General features: G+C 51.9%; 1 protein-coding gene across 3 annotated transcripts in view; it reads left to right on the top strand.

Moving 5' to 3' along the window:
* Tsp74F (Tetraspanin 74F) overlaps positions 1-21,522 on the top strand; it is a 420,355-nt gene that overhangs the window by 384,187 nt on the left and 14,646 nt on the right. Inside the window, exon 1 of one of the 3 annotated variants that reach the window (XM_050184656.3) lies at positions 17,678-18,805. The exons of the other annotated variants lie outside the window; for them this stretch is intronic. Within the exon in view, the coding sequence (XP_050040613.1) occupies positions 18,790-18,805 (16 nt within the window). The 5' untranslated portion in view covers positions 17,678-18,789. Of the gene's footprint in view, positions 1-17,677; positions 18,806-21,522 lie in introns of those variants that run through there. 3 annotated transcript variants of the gene reach the window in all.

Here is a 21,522-nt window from a genome sequence, read left to right as displayed (position 1 = left end):
CGCCTGGGTGTGGCAAGGACTGTGCCCACTTTCTTTTGTAATCTGCGCACTGCATCTTTCCCTTTGTTTCATTCAACAGCGGCTAACATTCCTACGCGTCACGCTTTTCGAGACAGATCCGGTCGTCGCTTATGCAGGAGGGAGCTAATTCTGGCACGAGCAAGCGGCGGCCCCGCTTAAGAGAAGGATGGAGTCGGAATTGTTCGCCTTGTGCCTTCTGTGCAGGCGTGGGTGCTCATTTGGCACATAGGCATGGTCCATGGCGATTCCGTGAGCTGGTCACTGCTTGGGGCGGCGACTGGCGGCCGGAAAGGGAAACGCAGCGGGAGGTGACAGTGCGCTGGTCGCTTTCATCAAATGCTGCGGTACAGTTTCGCCTCAGTCTCTCTCGCCCTTAATTAGAAATTATTTGGCGCGGCACCAGCGAATGCTCTCACGCAAGGCTGCCCACTGTACATATGCGCATGCGCCTTTTTTGCGCGACACTCAAGCACGCATGTGTGTGCGCCGCCATATTGTAGACCCGCTGCAGTGCCCGCATTTAGAGCGCTCTGCGCGTGCGCACTCCACGCTTACGACCTTAATATACGCACACTGGCCTTTTGCGCCCTTGAAACTAAGCTGTCTGTCATCGGTGACGATAACGTTCGCGCGTACGTAAACGCGGTGTCGTTTCCGCGTCATCTCCAAGTGCGACGGCGCTTGCGAATCTGTCACGTAATAAATGCTTCTTTCGACTGTTCTGCATTCCTCCCACCCCTTCCACCTTCTCCATTTCCTATATACACACACCCGCCCCTTGCACGGATAAACTTATATTCTTAAATTACCGTTATTTCTGTTCCGTCTGCGCTTGCGTAATGCGTTACAACAGATTTGCCCGCGCGCCGACGGTCCTCCCTCGTTCGTTGCGATCGCATGCGAGACGGCTAGTGCGGGTGGACGCACGACGGGGAGAGAGCAATTTGCATGGAAATGAGCGGGCCGCTTTTAGCTTCGCTTCGAGCTACGACTGTCCTCCGCGGCCTGTCCTTCCTATCCGTCTCCTCTCACCTACGACTTCGCTCTATAGCCACCGTAGTCGCTCGGTCGTAAGCGGCATATTTTATCTCACTCTCTCTCTATCTTTACTTTTGCGCGTCATAGGCGCACGCTCCCTCTACATCACGCCACGCCGTCGTGCTAATGAGACATGATCATGACATCGCATTTGTTCGCTATACTTTTGTGTCAGCTGAAGGAAAGGAATGCAGGCAGAATAAGAGGGAGATAAAGAGGGAAAGGGAGACAGACGTGTAGCCAGAGTTGTCGTTTGCTGGTGTCTAGTTACGATATTTTTTGTTTTGTTTTTGATTCCTCGTTGAGAAGCGAGCCTGGCGTCTTTCTTTTTTTTTTCTTTTTTTTTCTTCGGACAGCTGTAGGGGAAGAATGTATCTCAAGGGCAGGAATTAAACCGCTATTATGAGCGGGAATGTCGGAAGTTTCTGCGTCGTTGGACTGGCGTTTCGTACGATAAGAAAGAGAAGTAAAAAAAAAAAGCCCAGTGTTTCCCTCATTAATGTTTATTATTGCGTAGCTTGTATAACATGCGTGCGACTTGCAAACGTTTCGCAAGCCTCTGATTGGCGCGCACAGATAACGCCTGCGAGACGGAAATACCATGTATTAGTGTTAATCGTGAGAAAATTATGCCGTTTAACTTCGCGCTGCGCTTGACCACAGCTGGCGATTGCTTCGTATCAGCTCAAAATACAAGGTATCTGCTGAAGGTGCAACAACTACCTGCCAACCGCACAAGTTCCTTCATTCCGAGTCGAAAGCAACGGTATTTACTGGCCTGAGTAACTGCAGCAAAGCCCAAGCGTTGACCGAGAAACCGCGGTCACTCCGCATCTGCGAGCCATCTTTCTGAATCGCTCTTCCGTTACACGTCGCGGTGGTGGTCGCTTTGTGTACAACCACATCGGCAGCTCTAAGCCGACGTGGTGGGCTATCTCAGACGGCGCTTGTAACTTCCACGAAGGAGCAAAGTCGTGAGGCACGGACCTCAGTGGCAAAGCGTCTCTCAAAGCCAGCCGCGTTTTTTCTTCGGCCATCTTTCCCCTTAAAACAAGTCGACCGGTTCGTGCATTTCGTGATCTTTGAGATAATGATACGTGAGGCAATCGCTCGCTTTCCTCGAAGGCCGTGCTAGAATCACCTCGTCCATTTGAATATACGCGCCACGAGGATTCGGGTTTCCTACACAATGGGCGACCCGACGTGTGACTAATGCGCCACTTAGAATCTGAGACCGCAGCCAGAGCGCTGGTCGTGCCAGCGTGCGTTGCATGTGGGCGCAAATTTGCAAAGCCCTTCGAGGGCAAGCGTCAAGGCTACGGTGATACGGATAATATCGCTGATGAGTGTATATGGGATACCAGTGATGATGTCGACGCCATTCTTTTGCCAGAGGGTGTAGTAGCAGCAGTATGCCGTCGGTATGCACGACCATTCATATGCAAAGAACCTGAGGCATTGGCCTCCGTTCAGCACAAAACGCGGGCGTTCCACCCCCGGTCCGGTATTGTTATACCCGTCTTGACCGATAACGCGGCGTGTGCTAAGCGCAGCGGGGGCTGACTACGTGGTCTCTATAGTACTGCGGAGCGTCACGACACTACTCGGCCGTTCGCACAGAGCTTGCGGAGCAGCACCCATCCGGGAGGCTTCTCTGCCGGCCATGAAAATGTGCATAATTAGCGGTTGCATGCTTTCGCTGCTTGTACCTCAGGTTCGCCATTACTTAGGTCACAGGCAGAAGCGGCGTCGGCGTAGCAGCCCGTTCTATGTAAATGTGCAGCTGTAATACTATGAACTGGGCTTGAGTGGTAGGAAGGAAGGAAGGAAAAAGTGGAGAAGGAAGGCAGGGAGGTTAACCAGTTTTGCCAAACCGGTTTGCTACCCTACACATGGGAGGGGGATGGGGGGGATGAAAGATGGGGAGAAGAGATAGAGGGCACATAACACGGCACACACATCGTTGGTTACAGTCTGTCACTCTTGTGTGGTACGTGACATCACTGTCACAGTCGCTTGTCCAAGCCCGTATCCTTCATAAACCGAAGTAGTCCCTTCGTCGCCTTCAGCTGCGATGTCTTCAGTCGGCGATATGTGAAAATGGTTGCAACTGACAATGGTCTACTGTCAAGGTGCGCTAGAACGGACGCCATGGACTGTCTCTGAACATTATATTCAGGACAGTCGCACAGAATGTGTTCCAGCGTCTCCTCGCAATGACAGGCATTGCAGAGAGCGTTGTCGGCCATTCCAATGCGAAACGAGTAAGATTTCGTGAAGGCCACCCCTAGCCATAAGCGATAAAGCAGGGTGGCTTCACTTCGGCGGAGTCCGGTTGGCATACAGAGATGCATCAAGGAGGGCAGGTCGTGTTGATGATCGCTGCGGTTGGTCTGGCTGCTTGGTGTGCACCATAGAGAGAGCGTGATCTCCTGTGCAAGCACTTGAAGTCTGCTGGCTGCGTCGGAACGTGAAAGTGGTATGGCCTCTTCCTGTGTGTCTTCAAGAGCTGTCCGAGCGGCTTTATCGGCGTCTTCATTTCCGATGACGCCGCAGTGACTTGGCAGCCACTGAAACGTCACGTGATGTCCTTTCTCATGTGATGTATGAAGTAGGCATCTAATATCGAATACGAGCTGTTCAGATGGCCCGCGACGCAGAGCTGATAGTACAGATTGTAGGGCTGCCTTTGAGTCGCTGAAAATTGACCATTGTCGAGGTGGTTCCCGATTGACAAAACAAAGTGCAGCTCGAAGAGCAGCTAGTTCCGCAGATGTAGATGTCGTTGGGTGGTCAGTCCTAAAGCTGATGGTAATACCTCTTTCTGGGACGACTGCAGCACCGGACGAACACTGGATGTTTGTGGAACCGTCAGTATAAATATGTGCACTGTCTGCGTACCTCTCGTGCAGAAGAAGCAGAGACAGTTGTTTCAGCACAGGCGACGACAGCTCAGACTTTTTCCCGATTCCTGGCACGTTGAGATGGACTGTGGGGCTGACAAGGCACCAAGGGGGCATCGATGGTTTAGATGCAGCGGTGAAGCCCGAGGGAAGTTTGTCGTTGTACTTGATAATAGTTTTTGAGAATGATGCTTGGTGCCTGTCTGAAGGTAGTGTTGCAAGGTGGTGATAGGGGGCCCGTGCCAAATGTCTGATATGCGTTCTCAGGGTTTCCACCGTGATGTGAGTCTGCATTGGATGGTCCCGAGCAATCGCAATAGTTGCCTCAGTTGACGTGCATCTCGGCAAACCAAGACAAACTCTGAGTGCTTGAGCTTGCGCTGCTTGCAGAACACGAATATTTGTCTTGCAGGTGTTGTTCAGTACAGGTAGACTGTATCTTAAAAAACCGAGAAAGAGAGCTCTGTAGAGTCTCAGCATTGCGTCTACTGACATCCCCCACGTCTTTCCTGTCAGGTATTTAAACAACTGGGAGGTTGCTGTTAGGCGTCGTTTCATGTAAGCCACGTGCGGGCTCCAACAGAGGTCTCGGTCGATAATTACGCCTAGAAATCTGTAGGTTCTGACATAGGAAATGGTCCGCCCGTTGATTGAGATGACATAAGGCGTCATTGGTTTGCGAGTAAACGCCACTAGGGCGCATTTTTCTGGCGATATGCTGAGACCTTGTTCACACAAGTAGCTCGCTGTCAAAGTAGCCGCTCTCTGAAGCCGTGCACGTATCTGAGGACGTGTGACTGCCGAAGTCCAGAGACAGATGTCGTCTGCGTATACTGAAATTTTGGTGGTAGTTGGCAAGTGTTCAGCAAGCCCAATAAGAGCGAGGTTGAATAGCGTCGGGCTGAGAGCACCGCCTTGAGGAACGCCCTTGCTGGTATAGCGTCGCGTAGTTGGGCCATCGTCAGTTAATACATAGAATGATCTTGCAGATAGGTAGCTTGCAATCCATAAAAATACTCGGCCACCTAGGCCAACCGTCACAAGAGCGTCGAGAATAGCCTCATGCAATACGTTATCGTATGCCCCTTTCACATCTAAGAATAAAGCTGCAGATAAACGTTTACGGGACCTTTCGTGCTGGACATATGAAACGAGATCAACTACATTGTCGATGGAAGAGCGGTCACGTCGGAAACCAGCCATGGAACTCGGATAAATCTTGTAGTGTTCAAGGTACCATTCCAGGCGGCCAAGGATCATCCGTTCCATTATCTTTCCTACACAGCTGGCCAACGCTATCGGGCGGTAAGAGCTGAGCTCTAGTGGGGATTTGCCCTGCTTCAATATTGGCACCAGGCGGCTCACTTTCCATTCGTCAGGAACATTTCCCTCCTGCCATGAGGTGTTGTAGAGACTCAATAGTGCTGTCCGTGCGGATTCTCCGAGATAGCACAAGGCTCGGTATGATATACCATCTGGACCCGGAGATGATGAGCGCCTGCAGAGAGCTAGTGCCGCCTCGAGCTCCTCCATTGTAAAAGGAAGGTCCATGCGGCAATCTCGGGAATGGGGGACATCATCTCGGGCTGGAGGATCTGGGCGTGTCGCTTGGTCTGCCATTCGCACACAAAAGTCTTCTGCGACATCGATGTCTTGCCGCCCTTGGAAAAGCGCGAGTGCCTTGAATGGAAAACGCTGTTCCGGAAGGCAACGCAGACCTTGCACCGTTTTCCAAATGTGAGACAGTGGCTTGCGGGGGTCGAGTGTTTGGCAAAACGTTGCCCAACGTTCCGACGCTAATCTATTCATTCGACGCTGAATCTTCTTTTGTATCCTCCTGGCTGCCCTAAGGTCATGGATTGATCTTGTACGCCGATATCGACGTTCCGCCCGGCGACGAAGTGCGCGAAGTCGCTCTAATTCTATGTCGAAGTCGTTTCGCGTGTGAGAGATCGTCAGTATGCGAGTGGCGTTCCGCATCGTATTTTTAATTGTTTGTTCTAACCCAGAGGGCAGGCCCTCGCTGCAGGCATCTTCCATATCAGATTTGAAGTTGGCCCATTGAATCGTCCGAATGGTATTCCGTGGGCCAGATCTAGACATCAAGCCTTTGATGTTCAGATAGGTGGGAATGTGATCACTCCCATGGGTCTCAATATCCGGAAACCACTTCACATATCTGGCGAGAGAGTTGGAGACAAAAGCAAGGTCGAGGCAGCTGCCGTATGTCACGCCTCGAAGAAAGGTGGGGCTACCATCGTTCAAGAGAGTAAGGCCATAGTTGTAGGCGATGCTTGATAATCTTCGTCCTCTTGCATTTGTCTTTGTACTTCCCCATGCTGGATGGTGTGCATTGAAATCTCCTATGATGACCCATGGAGCGGGGCAAACACTCAAGATATCCGCTAATCTTTTAGTGTCGAAATTGTTGGAAGGCGATATATACACGCCTATGAGAGTAAACAAGAGTTTGTGCTTTTTAACTGTGACGCATATATACTGATTGTCGTCGTGGGGCGCAATCGGTTGCAAAACATAGGTGAGTTCCCGACGAACAAAAATGATGATTTTGCTGCATGCACTATTTGTTGATGACATGAAACATTCGTACCCTGACAGGCTGATTGGTTTCGACAAGTTGGGCTCACAAATGACGATGAGTGGAAACACATTGGTGTACACATACTGACGGAAATCTGAAATTCGTGATTTTAGCCCTCTGGCGTTCCACTGCATGACGGACGCTGCCTTGACTTCTTTTCGGAAGGATGGGGTATGGGTAGCCATCTTTCTAGTTGAGGGATTCAAGCACTGGGCTTAAGGCGTCCAGCACTTTAAGTGCGCTTCGAGCAGACGGTGTCCCCAGCTCAACTAAAATCGTTCGGATGGCCTCCATGAGGGAACGTAGCACCGAGATGACTTGATCTGTTTTAGGTGAATCATCAATGGCCGGAGAAGGCTCCGGTGGCGCTGTGACCTTCTGAGGTTCCTTAGCAAGGGAGCGGCTCGGTAGCGTAGGCCATTCCTCTAAAGAAAGAGTCTTATCTGATGCCCTCGTGGAAGTGGTGGGCCCTATCGCGTCGCGACTAAGTGGTACCGTAGTGGAGCGGGTACTATCGCTTCGCTCATGCGCCTTCTTTGAAGACTTACGACGGTGCCGACGTCGACGCCGACGCCGGACTACTTCGGCTGCCTCCCTGTGGGCCGAATTGTCTCTGGCCATTTGCTTCAGAACCGCGCGCTCCCTCTTGATGCGGGGGCAGTCTTTCGACGAGGCTGCGTGAGGGCCGCTACAGTTGGCGCACTTCAGAACTGTGGCACCGCAGGTCACTTCTGCATGAGGTTCAGCGCAACGGGGACACAGAAGCGAGTTCGGACACACGCCCTTTACGTGTCCTAGCCTGAAACACTGATGGCATTGAAGCGGCTTCTGGATGAATGGTCGAACTGGATGTCGAAAATGTCCGACTTTAACGTGGGAGGGTATGCAATCCCCCTTGAAGATTACTTTTACGCAGCGCGTATTCCCAAGACGGCGCACTTGCGTAATGATCGTGCCCTCGTTTGCCGGCTTGATGAGGCTAGGTAAATCTTCATTGGGAATGGCAATGTCAATGTCGTAAATTACACCGGCTATCGATGTGTCGTCGATCGGGATGAAGGGGCGCATTTTGATTCCGCCAAGCTCCGTGATTTCTTGAAGTGTTCCAAGCGCACTCGCGTTGTACACGTCTATGGCGAGTATATTCTTGCGTGGGTTTATTCTGATGTCTTTAATTTGATCCGGCACCGCACGTTCCAGAAAAATGGATAGGGCTTGCCTGTTCAGCAACCGTAGGTTGCTTGACGGTTCTTCCGGCATAAAGATGATGACGTGTGGCCAGCGCGCAGGCCTTGACTTCATAGTCGTAGTGCTCGCAGGAGGTGACGGCGCTGTGTTGGCGATCTTTCTCTTCGCCCTCTTACTCCGGACGGGTATGAAGCCGTCGTCGGATGAGTCGTCTTCCGACATAGAGTACAGCTCGGTGTCCTCGGTGTCGCTGGGGGAGCCAACTCGCTTCCTTGCGGTTGACAGCCGTGATGACTTCTGGCCAGGAGGGCCTGTGGCATGCTCCGCGTCCATGGTCGCAAGACGGGGAGGTAAGGCACCCCGAAAGGCAAAGAGTTCACCAAAAATGCAGAGAGCACAGAAACAAGCGTTCTGTCAAGAAGACACTTCGTCGTCTCGGCTTGAGTGGTAGAAACAAAGAACGGTTATGGTGGTAGGGAGGGCCACTTGGATTTATTATAACTGGCCACATAAGTCATACACTAAACCCTTACATTGTGGTAGCGTCTGCTTTTTAAAAGGGCTCACTAGCCGCTGGCTAGTGAGCCCTTTTAGGCCGAACGGTTGCCATGTTCGGCCTCAAACGCACCTGATTTGTTTCAGGGCAGTGTCGGTGCAGTAATCGCATGATTATTATTCAACGCGTTAGTGTGTACTACCGTTCGTATCTTATGACGTCGCACTAAGTAACCACGCAAGCACCTCGCATATCTGGAGTCAGTAGCTGTACTACTGAGCGACCCGTTCCTATTGAGCAACCACCGCTAATAGCGCGCTGAGTCTGCAACGATCACTGCAGACAGGCAACCTGCGTAATATCCGGCATAGCGTATCATCCCGTTCCTTGAACTTCGTCGACTTCGCAGACGTAGACAGATGCTACCGCGCACACGGCTCTCCTCGTATTTGCGAAGGCGCCTTCGTCACCTGCTCGAGCGTGCCAGAAAGGGTAAGTCATCCACCGCCCTGGATTCGCAATCGCCGGGCGAGCTGCGCGGAATGCCTTACTGCCCCGTTCTTCTCCATCAAGGAATTTCTCGGAGGCGCGCCAGCATTTCTGCTGCCCCCCCTCCCCCACTCGTCTCCCATTCTTACCTGCATACGCCCCCGCTATCTCGTGGACGGCGCTGAAAACAGGGGGTTACCCCTCGACCAAATTATGCGAGATGGCGAGAGAGCAAGGACTTCCAGTCATCGTTGGTGTACGTACGTCTGTAAACGTCACGAGGAAAAAAAGAAGCAACCGCGAAATATCGAAAGAAAGAAAGAAAGAAAGAAAGTCACGGCGTCCGAGCATCCGTCTCAGCGGCCGGCGTTATTGTTCTACAACAGCGCGACGTCACCAGCGCCACCCGGAACTACGCCGAATGACGTATGCACACGACGTGTTACTTGGGCGAACATGAGAATCCCCGGCGCGCGCCACGTCGAACCGTAATAAGGCTTGAGGATGAGATATAGCTTCGCGGTGACTCGCGTATAATGGGGTCTCCCCGAAGCGACACTGGCACCCTTTCCCCCCTTATTTCTTTCCGTTGTTTCTGGATTGCTTTTTGTTTCTTTGTTTCTCGCGGCGGGACCTTCCTTCGGAGAGTCTATATGGGGACACGCGGCGCTCGCATGCTCGCATAGACATATGGACTCAGAGCGCGTCCGAGACAGGTTTCTCTCAAGGCTGATCGTTCCGTAATAGGCGTCGCGCCGAGGTTGACCGCGCTTTGATCGCCCATACTATATATCGCTGCCCTCGCGGGAGGCAGCTGGAGACGTCGCTTCTTTCGTTTCTTTGTGGGGCTGCCTCGATTGCGAGAGCATCGGGAATCCGCCTCCCCGTTATGCATGCGCCTGCCTCCGTGCGAGTCTGTGGTGGCAAAGCCAAGGCTATAGGTGCGATGAAGAGTGTTGCTGTCATTTCACCAATATAGCACAACAAACGACCACTCTATTACTACTCGCGAGTAACGCTGTAAAAGAGGGGGAAATATATATTACGAGAAACGGACGCAATGACTTTGAGAAGTCGCTTTGTTTTGACTTTTTTGCCTTGTTCAAGGGCTACGGGTAATTTATTCACAGTGTTGAGGCAAACGACAGGCGAACTTGCGTCTAGTTTGATTGCGTCGTACGCGCAGGGGGTTGCACATCGCTACTCATTTCGAGGTGCGTACAAGCGCGGATTTTCCGCGCTACATGTTTGCTTCGGTACGAACGACAGGGGTCAACGACATCTTGCTTTGGAAAAGAACATGTTGATTTATGCGACAGTCGTTTCATTAAAAACGCGCAGATAGTTTGTGATATTTCTGGAATCAGGGGAGAAATACCTCGGCAAGTTGTTTGCCACAGAGCTTCGCTGCAAAGGGTGGATTCGAGTTGCAGTACTCGCCATTTGAAGAAGACACCGTTGTGCATTGCGGATTCCGGAATGCCTGACGCCCCCTTTAACGAATGCGGGGCGTTGTCGAACACGACTCGCCAGTCGTGTTCAGATCTGGCTATCACGTTCGCCGCATGAACGGAACAAAGCAGCGCGCGCGCGGTCGCCTGTCGCTTCGGGGTCACAAGTGACAAGGAAGAGGAGCGGTGTCTCACACCCGTTTCATCCGGCCTTCGGCAGCGATCACAAGTTTCGCTCGCCGGGTAGTCACCCAGTTGCGTAATATTTTTTTCAGAAATGGCTTGTGCAGGAATACGCGGAATCAAGGGGCTCGATAATTTGCTATGTACAACCGCAGTACATGGACAGACATTGAAGTCAGGGAACGCAAAGCGGGAATTTACTGTTATGTAATGAAGATGGAAATCAAGTTTTGACGAATAAATTACTTGCCGCAGGTGGGAGCCGAACCCGAATCTTAGCAGGGTGGCCATCATCCAGTCAACTTTCTTCAGCATTCATTTATGAGTAAAATGTTAGCTTTGGGAGTGTTAGCCAGCACCCCTCAGAGCCATGGCGGCGGATGTAGAACATGTGACGTAACAGTCCGACATTAAGTTGCATCGCCTCTCCTCTGAAACTCCAATAGCGTAGATGAAGACTTCATCTTATATTGATGGTTTGGCTTAGTTGGTTTTCCATTTTAGACTGTTTGGTACAGCGCAAAGCGGTGTTCCCTGTCCCCTGTATCCCCTGTCCCGCTTCGCGCTGTACCACACGGTCTAAAATTCATCTTATACTTTCATCTTATACCCAGCTTGAGGCGCGTACGTGTGCCATGCCGCGCCGCGTCGTGTCGTAACCATCACGCTTGAGTGACCTTCACGACTTACGCTGAGCTTCGCGAGAGTGAAATAAAAGTGCACGAGAAAAGAAACAAAGCATGCCCTCGATCGGTCTCTGTTTGTTTCTCGCGTTCGTCGTGGAAGGCGCTGCTACGTGGAGCCGCGTCACCGCGTGCCATTAATATGCGCGTACCACGACGTGAGGCACCTGGTGGCTACCTAGCGGAGCACCTGTCAAGAGCAGCGCGGCGCAAAGGTCAGGAGAACAGTCGTGCGGCCGAAACGTCGTTCCTCCAGTCGCTCGCCCGTTTCTCCGGCCGTTAGTTCCCTCCCCTCCTCGCTTCGTTCTCTCTCTCTCCGCGCGCAGAACACAGCGTCGGTCAGCGCGCGAGCAAGCCGCGCACCTGTATAGTCACGCCGTGGCCGACGGCGCATTGTTCCATGGCGCGAGACTTGATGCGTCCCGTTTCACTATGGCGCGTGCACGAGCACGTCTTCGTTGTTGGCCCCCGCCTTTATTTTGCGACTTCAAAGGCGCTCGCTGCGTTGTGAAAACGTGGCGCTCGCGCCTCCGCCGTGTGTGGGGAAACAACGGCGAACGCGGCTGCCGGTATTAATACATGCACGCGTCAAAAGAGCACGACACTCGCTGTCAGGCCCGTGCTATACGTTTTCTCGTCGCCGGTATGTGCGCCTGGCGACGGACAGGCCGTCCGTGGGCAAAGCAATGGCCCGCGATCACGCGTGGAGGGCGCTCACAACCCATTGTCTCTCGCAGGCAACGCACGAGCAATAAAAGGAAGACAGCGAGGGGGAGGCCTTGGTTGCTTGGGTGATTGCGTAATCATAGAGCTCGGCATAAGCCTGGTCGTCACATGTACGCGGTGTTCACGGCTATCTTTGCCGTTGGTTTGTTTAAAAAATGGTAGCAAGTTAGGAAAGAAGCCAGCGTAATTGCCGAGACGTGGCCTCTGAGATAGGGCGGCGCGCTAACGGCACGTCCCCCCTATCTCGGAGGTCATGAACAAAACAAAAATAATTTGAGATTGTCTCGAGAGGGTCGTTACGCGGAACCAACAACAGAGCCTGTGCATTAAACAGTGGAACTGTTGCAATGGCGCGTGGAAATAGTTCACTACAATATTGCAAGTTCCGTAGAAGTGGTGGCCGCGAATGGAGGGTTGGAGTTCGTAGACGTTGGTTTGTGTCTGTTGGGAATCAGAGCGCGATAGCGTTTCGACCACTGGAAGGACTGCCAGAGGACGTGTTCGTGCGAGCCAGATGTTACGTAGTGGGATTTGTAACGGTTTAACGCCTTCATTCATTCGACAGTGCCAACAATAGATCACTAGGCTTGCAAATGAGGCGGCGCGAGCAGTGTCACCCGGTGAAGTATGTGGGCCTTTAAAGTTGCTATGTCTGCAACACGAAGCAGCTGGTGGAACTTTCACTGGAGATCCTTCGCGTCTCACCGGGCAAGATTGATAGACTGCATGGTTAAATGACGTACTTCGCGTATACGAGCGTCGACTATAATTTATTGCGTTACCTTATTGCTCGCCGAGCATGCGTTTTGGTGAAAGCTTAAGCGCCTGTTCGAATCCTTTCAATTTGTCCACACCGTCGGCGACCACCCGGGGAAATTTTCGCGAAGCAGGATATGCCGTACGTTGCTCGTCGATTTCCACACATTTTCCGCACTTGTACATTTTGTTCGGGCTTGCTCGCAGACTTGAAAGGAGACAAATAGATCGAGGAAGGCGGGCTGAGTGCGTTCATTTGTCTTCAATTGTGAGTAGAAATTGTGCATTCTCGTTGCTCAAGCAACGCAATAGGCTTGAAAGAAGCATACGCATGTTAGACGGCATTGCATTCATCATCCGTATGATGCAGTGAGTCACGCATGAACAGTTGTCGGTCACAGTTGAGTTGGACAGGCCTTTCTCGCCTTCGATTTAGAACACAAACAAGCGAATCCGGATAATCTCGAATGCATCATTGCAGTCAGAGCGGAGACAACGAAAGTTTCTGTTGCGCACGCTGAAACAAGATTGCTCTTTTTTTTTTTTTTTTTTGACGAAATTCTCGCAGCAGCAGCATAACCCTGTGTTTTCCAACCTAACGCTTTGTCTTCGTTACGACACAGTCTGATTTGTCGCCGGCAGAAATTTTTGTCGTTTATAGGTGCGACCGCATTGTCGCGAAGACAAAAAAAAAAAAAATATTGCCGTTGTGAGTTTTGATTTAAAAGCTGATTTCTGACTACGTGTTGGAACACCGTCTCTCGTAATAATGAACTCGGCTTATTCTCACTATACGTGCACTTACCGTGTCTCACATTACAATCTACGCTCTTTTTAGTTATCGTTGGCCTTCTTTTTATGAAGTCCACGGGGTTTTCCGTCGTTCAAAGAGATACTCTCTTTTACGTTCTATTCCCCAAGGCCCCACATTCGCACCAATCTTAACTTTCTTAAAGACAGCTCTGCACACACAAAAAAGAAAGAAAATGCGATTTTTGATTTGCCGCAGACTGATCTTCTCAGCGGCTGCTTCTTACCGCGTATAAAATGCTAAGTGGCTGAAATAAGCGGCTAATGCTTATCTTATCTGCGTTTGTTTCTAACCTTGACGGCGTTGCTCAGAAATGGCACCGGAGGTTTGTTTATGCTTATTTCGCTTTATACGCGCGCGATCTCTCTCGTATACAGATATATATACGGCAAAGCGGAACTGTCACTCCGCTTTGCTCGTAACCTGAATATGGATTGCGTCTCCCCTCGCGAATTCCAGACGAGATGCGCTCCTCTCCTCGCCCGCTCTCTCGCTCATTTCGCCGTAGCATAGGCTTCGTGTTTTGGAGGCGGCTTGCCAGGATTGCACACTACTACTTGCGTGTAGGTGTACATGCATACGTCGTGGTGTTGATCCAGTCACGTAGATTGCCCTCGCTCGCGCGCATAATTCGTGAATGACTTTTTCCCCGCTGTTGATGATGCAACGCCCGTCTGTGTGCACAATTTAAAAGCGAGAAAGTACAAGCACACAAGCCCCCCCCCCCCCCTGCTGCCTTTACTTCGACTAGCTAGACGGGTCAAACCATAAACTTTCAGGTGTGCAAGTATACGCATTGCCAGTTGCCCTCGGAAGCCAAGGCCGGCGGATGTGGAGAGAACCGAACTCTGCAGCAGGCCTGCTACACACAACCGTTTCGGTTTGGGGGTCGTCGGCGTCGTCATTCCTTCAAGCGGCGGCTCTTCAAGAAACGACGGTGTGCGCGAGAGGCGCAAAAGGCGCAGCACAGCCCGCCGTCGACTCGTGAACGAGACGACGAGGGCCGTACAACACGCGGCAGGCAGTACAACAGCCTCGACGGCGCCACGCGAACACTTTTTCGTTCTTTCTTTTTTTCGTTTCATTCGTTTCGTTTCTTTTTTTTTTTTCCGCGTCAGGGACGCAAACCGCCAACGCGAGGAGAAGCCCTGCCGTGCGCACCATAGCAGTGGTGCTTCGCGCGTGAGGCCGCGTTAGACGCAACCGAGACTCGCTCCGTCCCCTTCCCACAGCCACCACCCCCCTACCAGTCCGAACGAACCGCCGTGCCGCTGCCAGATCATACGGAGCTCGAGACGTCGCCGTCGAGCGCACGGCATCGTCGTCATCCGGGAGCGTTGCATTCGCCGCCCGCCCTGCGCACCCTAGGTGGTTGTTTCGTTTCGCACGGCAACCGCGGTTGGCTGGTTTTTTTCCCCACCTTCCCGGTCATATTCCAAACTGGACAGCTGACCGCACTGTTGTTTTGTCTCGGACCGTCGGCACCGTCAACGCGGTCGTCGTGTTTCTCTTCGGGCCGCGCACGTGTCGGCCGCAGCGAGAGAAGTCTGTTCTTCCCGGAGAAAAGAAGGCAAGAAAACCTACGCCCTCCCACCCCTTTGCCACGATACGAGAAAGAAGACTCCGAAGCAGACGTTGCAACACCCGACCTGGCGCCACGCACGCTCGCGTCGCAACGCCTCTCCCCGTGGCGCGTACACGGACGCTGCAGCTTAGACGTCAACAGGAGACTAGACGCCGCACGCTCCATTCCACGTTTCGTCTGCTCTCACGACGACGACTGGCTCCGCGAACGCTTTTAAAAGAGCCAGGCTTCTCGGCTACGTTGCCACTGCTGCGCCAACTGTCGGCTCGCCGATCCTTCCGAGACGTTTGCCTCCTCGCCGATGGACGAGCACAGGCGTCGCAAGGGTAGGCCCCGTGATCGCGGCAACTCGAGTGCCCCGTTCCCAACTTTCTCCATTTGTGCATGATTCAAACCATATCAGTTTCTTTTGCTGTGATGTGGTGTGTCGCGCATTGATCGAACGTTAAGTCGCGCCAATGTCCAAGTTTCTAGGGCGTATAAACTGTACTTGTCCGAGCTGCGTTGATGTCATCTCCGGAGCACTGGCTTGAAACACCAGAGGGGGCTATTTTGGGCACTCTTGTTCATATACATGTTTTGTGCGAATCGTAACGCCGGGCACCACGTGAATATGCTGGCCTATTCGAAGGCTTCCAGAGAAGGGGCGACGTCTGAGCCTGCACTTTATATAGGCGCGCATTGATTGTTAGAGGGCGACTCCCTGTAGCACGCGGTGTAGCGTGCGCCTTTAAAGGCATAATTGAGAGGACAGATTTAACTGTTCCTCAGGAGCATGGTATTTGCCAATCGGCGACAGGTACCAGCAGCCCCCCGCCCCCAGACCTCCCCCCCCCCCCCCTACACACGCACATTCCTGAAGCGAGATTAATATCTCGCGCCGGCATCGAAAAAGCAATTTGGCGCGGCGCACACAATGAAACGATACTTTACATGCCGGCGGGCGATTGGTCAATAATTGCCACTCCTGAAACTTCACACTGGCTTGATTACGGATGTAGGCTTCAATTGCTTTTGGAGGATAGCCCATAATTCGAAGCCACCTGTCGCTGTATAGGCAGGAGCGGCGCTCAGCGATGGAGATATCAAAGGGAGGCGTATGCGTTGTCTGGCACGCGGAAATGCCCCCCTCATGCGGGGCAGCGGGGGGGGGGGGGGGGGGGCGACACATATCAGCCGTGATGGCGGCGTGCCACGTCGGTAGCACGTGATCAGCGCTCCGCGCCGACGTCGCCGGTGAGCGTTACGCGGGGCAAGTGTCAAGAGAGGGCGATTAGCACATTGCGCCTCTTCGTCCTATGCGGGATTCCCCCCTGTCCGCGCTTCGCCGCTAACAGAATGTTTCGTGTACTGAACACGGGGATGCCGGATGTCGTAGGACGCCACCGGGGGAGCGTGTCCGTACCTAGTTGAAAGAAAAAAAAAAAGCAATGCAATCGTCGGATTTCCGCAGTTCGTCGCAATTCATATTAAGCCTTGTGCTGTAGGAGAAGCAGAGATTTTCGCTATTGGGCTGCTCGAATGTAGTCTCCAAACCACCTTGTAGCTTTTGGAGGAAACTTAATGAGAGTTACCGCGGAACGACTGCAGTCGTTCCGCGGTCCAGGCACATGTGCAATCCAGGCACATGTGCCTGGAGTGCTTCACGATGAATCAGGTTTCTTCACGATATCATGGAATATTGTTTCTCCCATCCGGCAGGCTTTCCCTAAGCGCCCCTGTAGAAGCTCAAAAGCAATTTTCTGCCCCGGATCGTGTTCGCCTTGTGGTATATTTGCATTTGAAGAGAAGCTAACGTGCCCAAGCTGTTTCTATCGAAACCTAATGTCCTAGACGCAGCCAGGGTGGATGAGAGACAGATAATTCTGCAATTATGTCATATTTACAAGCGATCTTGGTGCATTAACGGAACATTACATACATGCGTCATTGAAATGACAGGGGGCCCCTTTGACTAGTGACACTGACACACTAGGTGTGTGGAAGCATGCTTCTCAGAAAAGACTGTAAATTTTAAGATCCCGACACCACGGGACCGAAAAAATGTACGGCCACAAATGAAACTTTAGTGCCGTACGACGAAAAGCTCCATGATGAATACCTCCCTCATACTCAGTGTGGGGTGGTTTCGCAGCGAACAATTATTACTTTTCGAATTTCATTTCGCAAATCCCGAAGGCCCAATCGACTCGAAACTTCGTGGTAATGACACGTAGAGAGATATTGTTCTGAAACAACAGTTTCCCGCCCGACGCAAAGCTCTATGTTGATCATTACTGATCGGTAAAAAGATTCGTTCTCACAACTACCAGCGTTCTCACAATTCCAGACCAGCAACGCACAACGTGCTCGTGTTCTTTCTCCCGCACTTATCTTGGTGCAGTGGCCGCCGAGGGACGTTCCTCTCTCTGAAGAAAAACGCGACGCGACGGGTGAACGGTCTTAGCATTGCAGCCTCGCTCTTTGCACCGCACGAGATCCAGGTCGTACGATGCACTCTTAACCGTTACGAACGCGTACGAGCTCCCGCCGTGCCTCGACGGTTAGCAATCTAATCAGTCCGCACCACTCTCTTTATTGCGAGAAGAAACCTTCCAAGAGGCATTGCAGTTTCCTCTTCCATTGAGGCCGCCTAATACAAACTTATCGGAAAAGAACAACAAAAGTCAAGTTGAATCCAGGTTGCTACAGTCCCCCTTTATCTTCATTTCTTCGCGCATTCGGTATTGCGGCTCTTTTTCTCGTGCGGCTTCTATCTGAGCCGAAGGCCGCACACACAGCAGAGACGCACTACTCACAAACCCACACCGTGCCCGATGCCAAAGCTTTTAATGCATTCACAGAGCGGCGCAGTAGATATTGTACCTGGGTGACTGCTGCACGTGCTGCAGTATATTATACAATGTCGAGCAGTCTACGACCGGTTTCACAGCCTGTACGCGTACACACTTTCGAGAGCGCGCTGGGCACTCGCCTCTATCGCGTGCGTTGTTAGGAAGCGATACCGCATCGGCCGTCGTCGGCAGACCGTGCGTCTGAAAGCTTTCCTGAAAGCGGAAAGGTGAAGTTTTGCCGTGGTATAGCTGTGTGCGAAACTAAGTGCATATCTTTGCAAATACACTTTCTTTCATCTCTTTACAGCGTTTCATTTTCTTTCTTTCTTTCGTTCGTTGGAGTTTGAAAGCTTTGCTTTCTTTTTCTTTCTTGTCTTTTCTTTTCCGGCGGAGGTCATGCTTCAGCCAAATGGAGTCGCACCCTCATCGAACGCGAGTCTGTCCCGGTCGCTTAGCACGCGATTGGGTAGGTGTTGCTCTCTCGTGCCGGTCGATCGGCGGCGCGGGCGGCGACGGCGATAAACGTGGTGGTGACGGGGTCGACGGAGGCGGGGTCGATCTCGAGGTTCGACCGCGTACGTACCACGTAGCACATGCGCGCCGTCTCTTTCGCGACGCCTTCTCTCTCGCCGACATCTTTCACTCGGCGTTCGGCTCCGGCTTTGTCTCGGGCTCGGGCTGCGGTCTTCGCATCCCCTCGCGACCCTCCCGCCGCCGACGGCGCAAAGGTGACGCGTCGCATCGGCGTGTTGCACTGCGTCGCCGTCGCCGGTCCCTCGGCGCTTTGTTCATCGAGAGCCCGTCGCGTCCGGTTGGGGTCAGTGCTGCGTGCGCTTCGACACCGGGTTGGTCGCTCGTCGATTCGACGGCGCTGGGCGAGCTTGCGCCCCCGTAGTGCGCGCGCGTGGGCGCGAAGTTTTCTTGGCTGGTAGCTGTCGTTTCTCTCGTGCCGGCAATACCGCTTCGACTGGCGGAGGAAGTCGCGTCGATTTGGGCTGTTCCGCCCACCTTCTCCTCGATGCTATGGTTGAGAATGTGGGTGAGTCGAGAAGTATTATTTCCGTTGGGCACGCCGATATCTGTGCCATGTGTTTGTTTGGTGGCCTTTCATCAGCGTTGTTATACGCTGAGCGAATTTCTCGCGTAACGACTATAAGCATGTCATCAGAACGCAATTATGTTGCCTCGGTGTGTGTGTGTGTGTGTCTTCAAGTGTTTCGTAGTAGCCGTAGCGTTTCATAGTAGCTGGGAACGTGTATAAAGCCTTCGCTGAACAAGTCGAGAGGCAACTTGTTAGAGGGAAGGCGCCAGGAGATTGTGCTGATAGGTGATAATCTATTTCACCCAGACACAGCCAACGACGTATATCAGTCGTAAGTTAGGCTCGCTGGCACACGAGTCATGTCTACATTCTGGGATATTTGCTTCACACGTATTAGCTCACTGACTAGCGGCGGGAGGGGTGGGGTAAGGGGGGACGGAGATCTCACGTTAATACGGGTGTTTCTAAGTGCATGGCCTTTTTACGACGTCATCGTGTCTGAAGCTTCTTCGCAAGCTGAAGGGGGATCATTTTTCTTTGCGTTACTGCCACACTTCGTAACAACTTCCTCAGCAATGTGACACTGGCAACCTCTGCGGCACCTACGAGGGCAGGAGCGTGAGGTTAATTACGGCTTTCGGTCCGTGCCTTTCGCCACGAGGAAAAGAAACACACGTGAGCAGAGTTTTGCGTACTTCTGACTTATTCAGGCGGCGACCTGCGAAACCTATAATTTGAGCGCAGGCGGGTGCGCTCAAAGTTGATATCCCGTAGAGCGACCATCACACGTGGGTGCGCGCGCTCGCGGAATTCTTTTTCTTCGCCGAAAATGGTGCGTTATTAGTCACCTTTAACTGAGAAGGAGGGGGGGGGGGGCGGTGGTGAAGCTTTGAGTAATTGTTGCAAGTACAAAGCGCGCACCTTTGCGAAGATCACTGCATCCTGTTCTTCTGAGCGCGAACGGGCGTTCCAGTTGGGTTCTTTGCTACAGTCTCTAAGTACGAAGTCGCCGTGGACGTGTACCGCCAGCACACGCAGATGTCTCTGATGTGGATGCGTTTACCTGTTGCGTTTTCCGAGCTGGAGTAAGCTCTATACGTATCGCTGCTTGCTTTTCTCTCACGGGTGAGCGTCAACTATTAATTGTATAATAACCCTTTGCCTCTCCCGTCTTTAGTCCTACGGCTAAATACATTGCATGTTCATCTCAGCTGCAAGTTGTTAAGAGGGAAGAGACTTCTCGTGCAATACCTAGAAAAGGTTGGTTGTATAGGCGTTCTTTGCGGTGCCGAGTTAACGCAGTCATAAAGTCGTTAAATGGTTGGTTATTTATTACTGGAAATCCCGACGACACGACACGTGTTTGTTCGTCCGGGGCTGAAGACGGTCGCACCCTAAAACAGCGTCGCTCTTCAAATTTCGTGGCCAGGTCTCTTAGAAGCTACAGAAGGAGAAATAGAGATTGTGGGATAAAATGGGAACGGAACAGCCGTCGCTAAATGTGCCTAAAGACAAACAAGAAAACAGTGAAAGAATGGAGGATGTGACAGCGTCTGCGTGCAGACGTCTACCTACTTCTGTTGTTTTCGAGAGTGAGACCTTCGATGGCTTCTTCCGGGTTCAAGGCCTCGGGGCACGACTCGCACGCTGCAGCAGGAAACGTTACGGTAGCCTTCGTTGAGCACCATATTTTAGCAAGACAAGTATGCCATTCCCCTATTAATCCAGAGAAAAGACGGGGAATGCGGGAGATGCAAATTAAAGACGATGAGCAAAACGTGAACAAGGTGAATGCAGGAGCCAACGTTTCGACAAGTGGACTTGTCTTCTTCACAAGACAAGTCCACTTGTCGAAACGTTGGCTCCTGCATTCGCCTTGTTCACGTTTTGCTCATTCCCCTATTAAGGCGTTTATTAAACTTTTGATACGGTAAGTCTGGCTGGAGTAAAGCGACCCTAAGTAAGACTCTACCACGGCGCTCGGCGTCAGTGAAGGAAGCCAACCTTTCAGCGGCAGCTGTCGGTTCCATTGGAGCACACCCTACTTGAGTGAGACAATTCATGCCGTACGTGCTGCCGCTACAGGTCTCAGCTCTACACCGAGTGAGTGCACATATCCGTGCCATTTTATTTGGATCATGCTCCGAAAAAGACAAAGAACGAAACCTAACTGCCACATTTATCATACGCAGCTAAGGCCACATTACTGCCACAATGGCTGCAACAGCCACTTGCGGCGTTATTGAACGCCGCCTAAATAAAGCAGTTTGGTTGTACTGGTGGGGGGGCATAAAAAGTGCAGTTCTTCTTTGGTACTTTTTCTAGATATTTCTGCATTCATATGTTGTTTGACGAAATGAATACGTTTTGGCGCGTGATTACTTGAGGCCTACCTTCATACCATAATAAAAGAAAACCGAAGTTGCGATATATATTTTGTTGACATTCAGGAAAAGAACACTAATAAGAAAATACGACGGTGTTACGATTAATACAAGACGCCTGGAAATAGTGGATAGAAGTCTCACTTTGCGCAGCTGCGCATATCTGTCTATTCTATCTTATGCGTTTTCTTTTATGCCCAAGTCCGCAGTTATAAATGCAGTTGTTAAACAAACCAAAACCGAATGCAGATCATTGCATGATTAAGTGATCATAGACTGTCAATCTTCAGTACATTTGAGTGCTTTCAGCGGGTTCATTTCTTCTTTTTC

The sequence above is a fragment of the Dermacentor andersoni genome, chromosome 4 (assembly GCF_023375885.2).
Source record: "Dermacentor andersoni chromosome 4, qqDerAnde1_hic_scaffold, whole genome shotgun sequence".
NCBI classification, from domain to species: Eukaryota; Metazoa; Arthropoda; class Arachnida; order Ixodida; family Ixodidae; genus Dermacentor; species Dermacentor andersoni.
The sequence above is the reverse complement of the archived record's forward strand: the minus strand, read 5'-3'. Positions and strand labels throughout refer to the sequence as shown.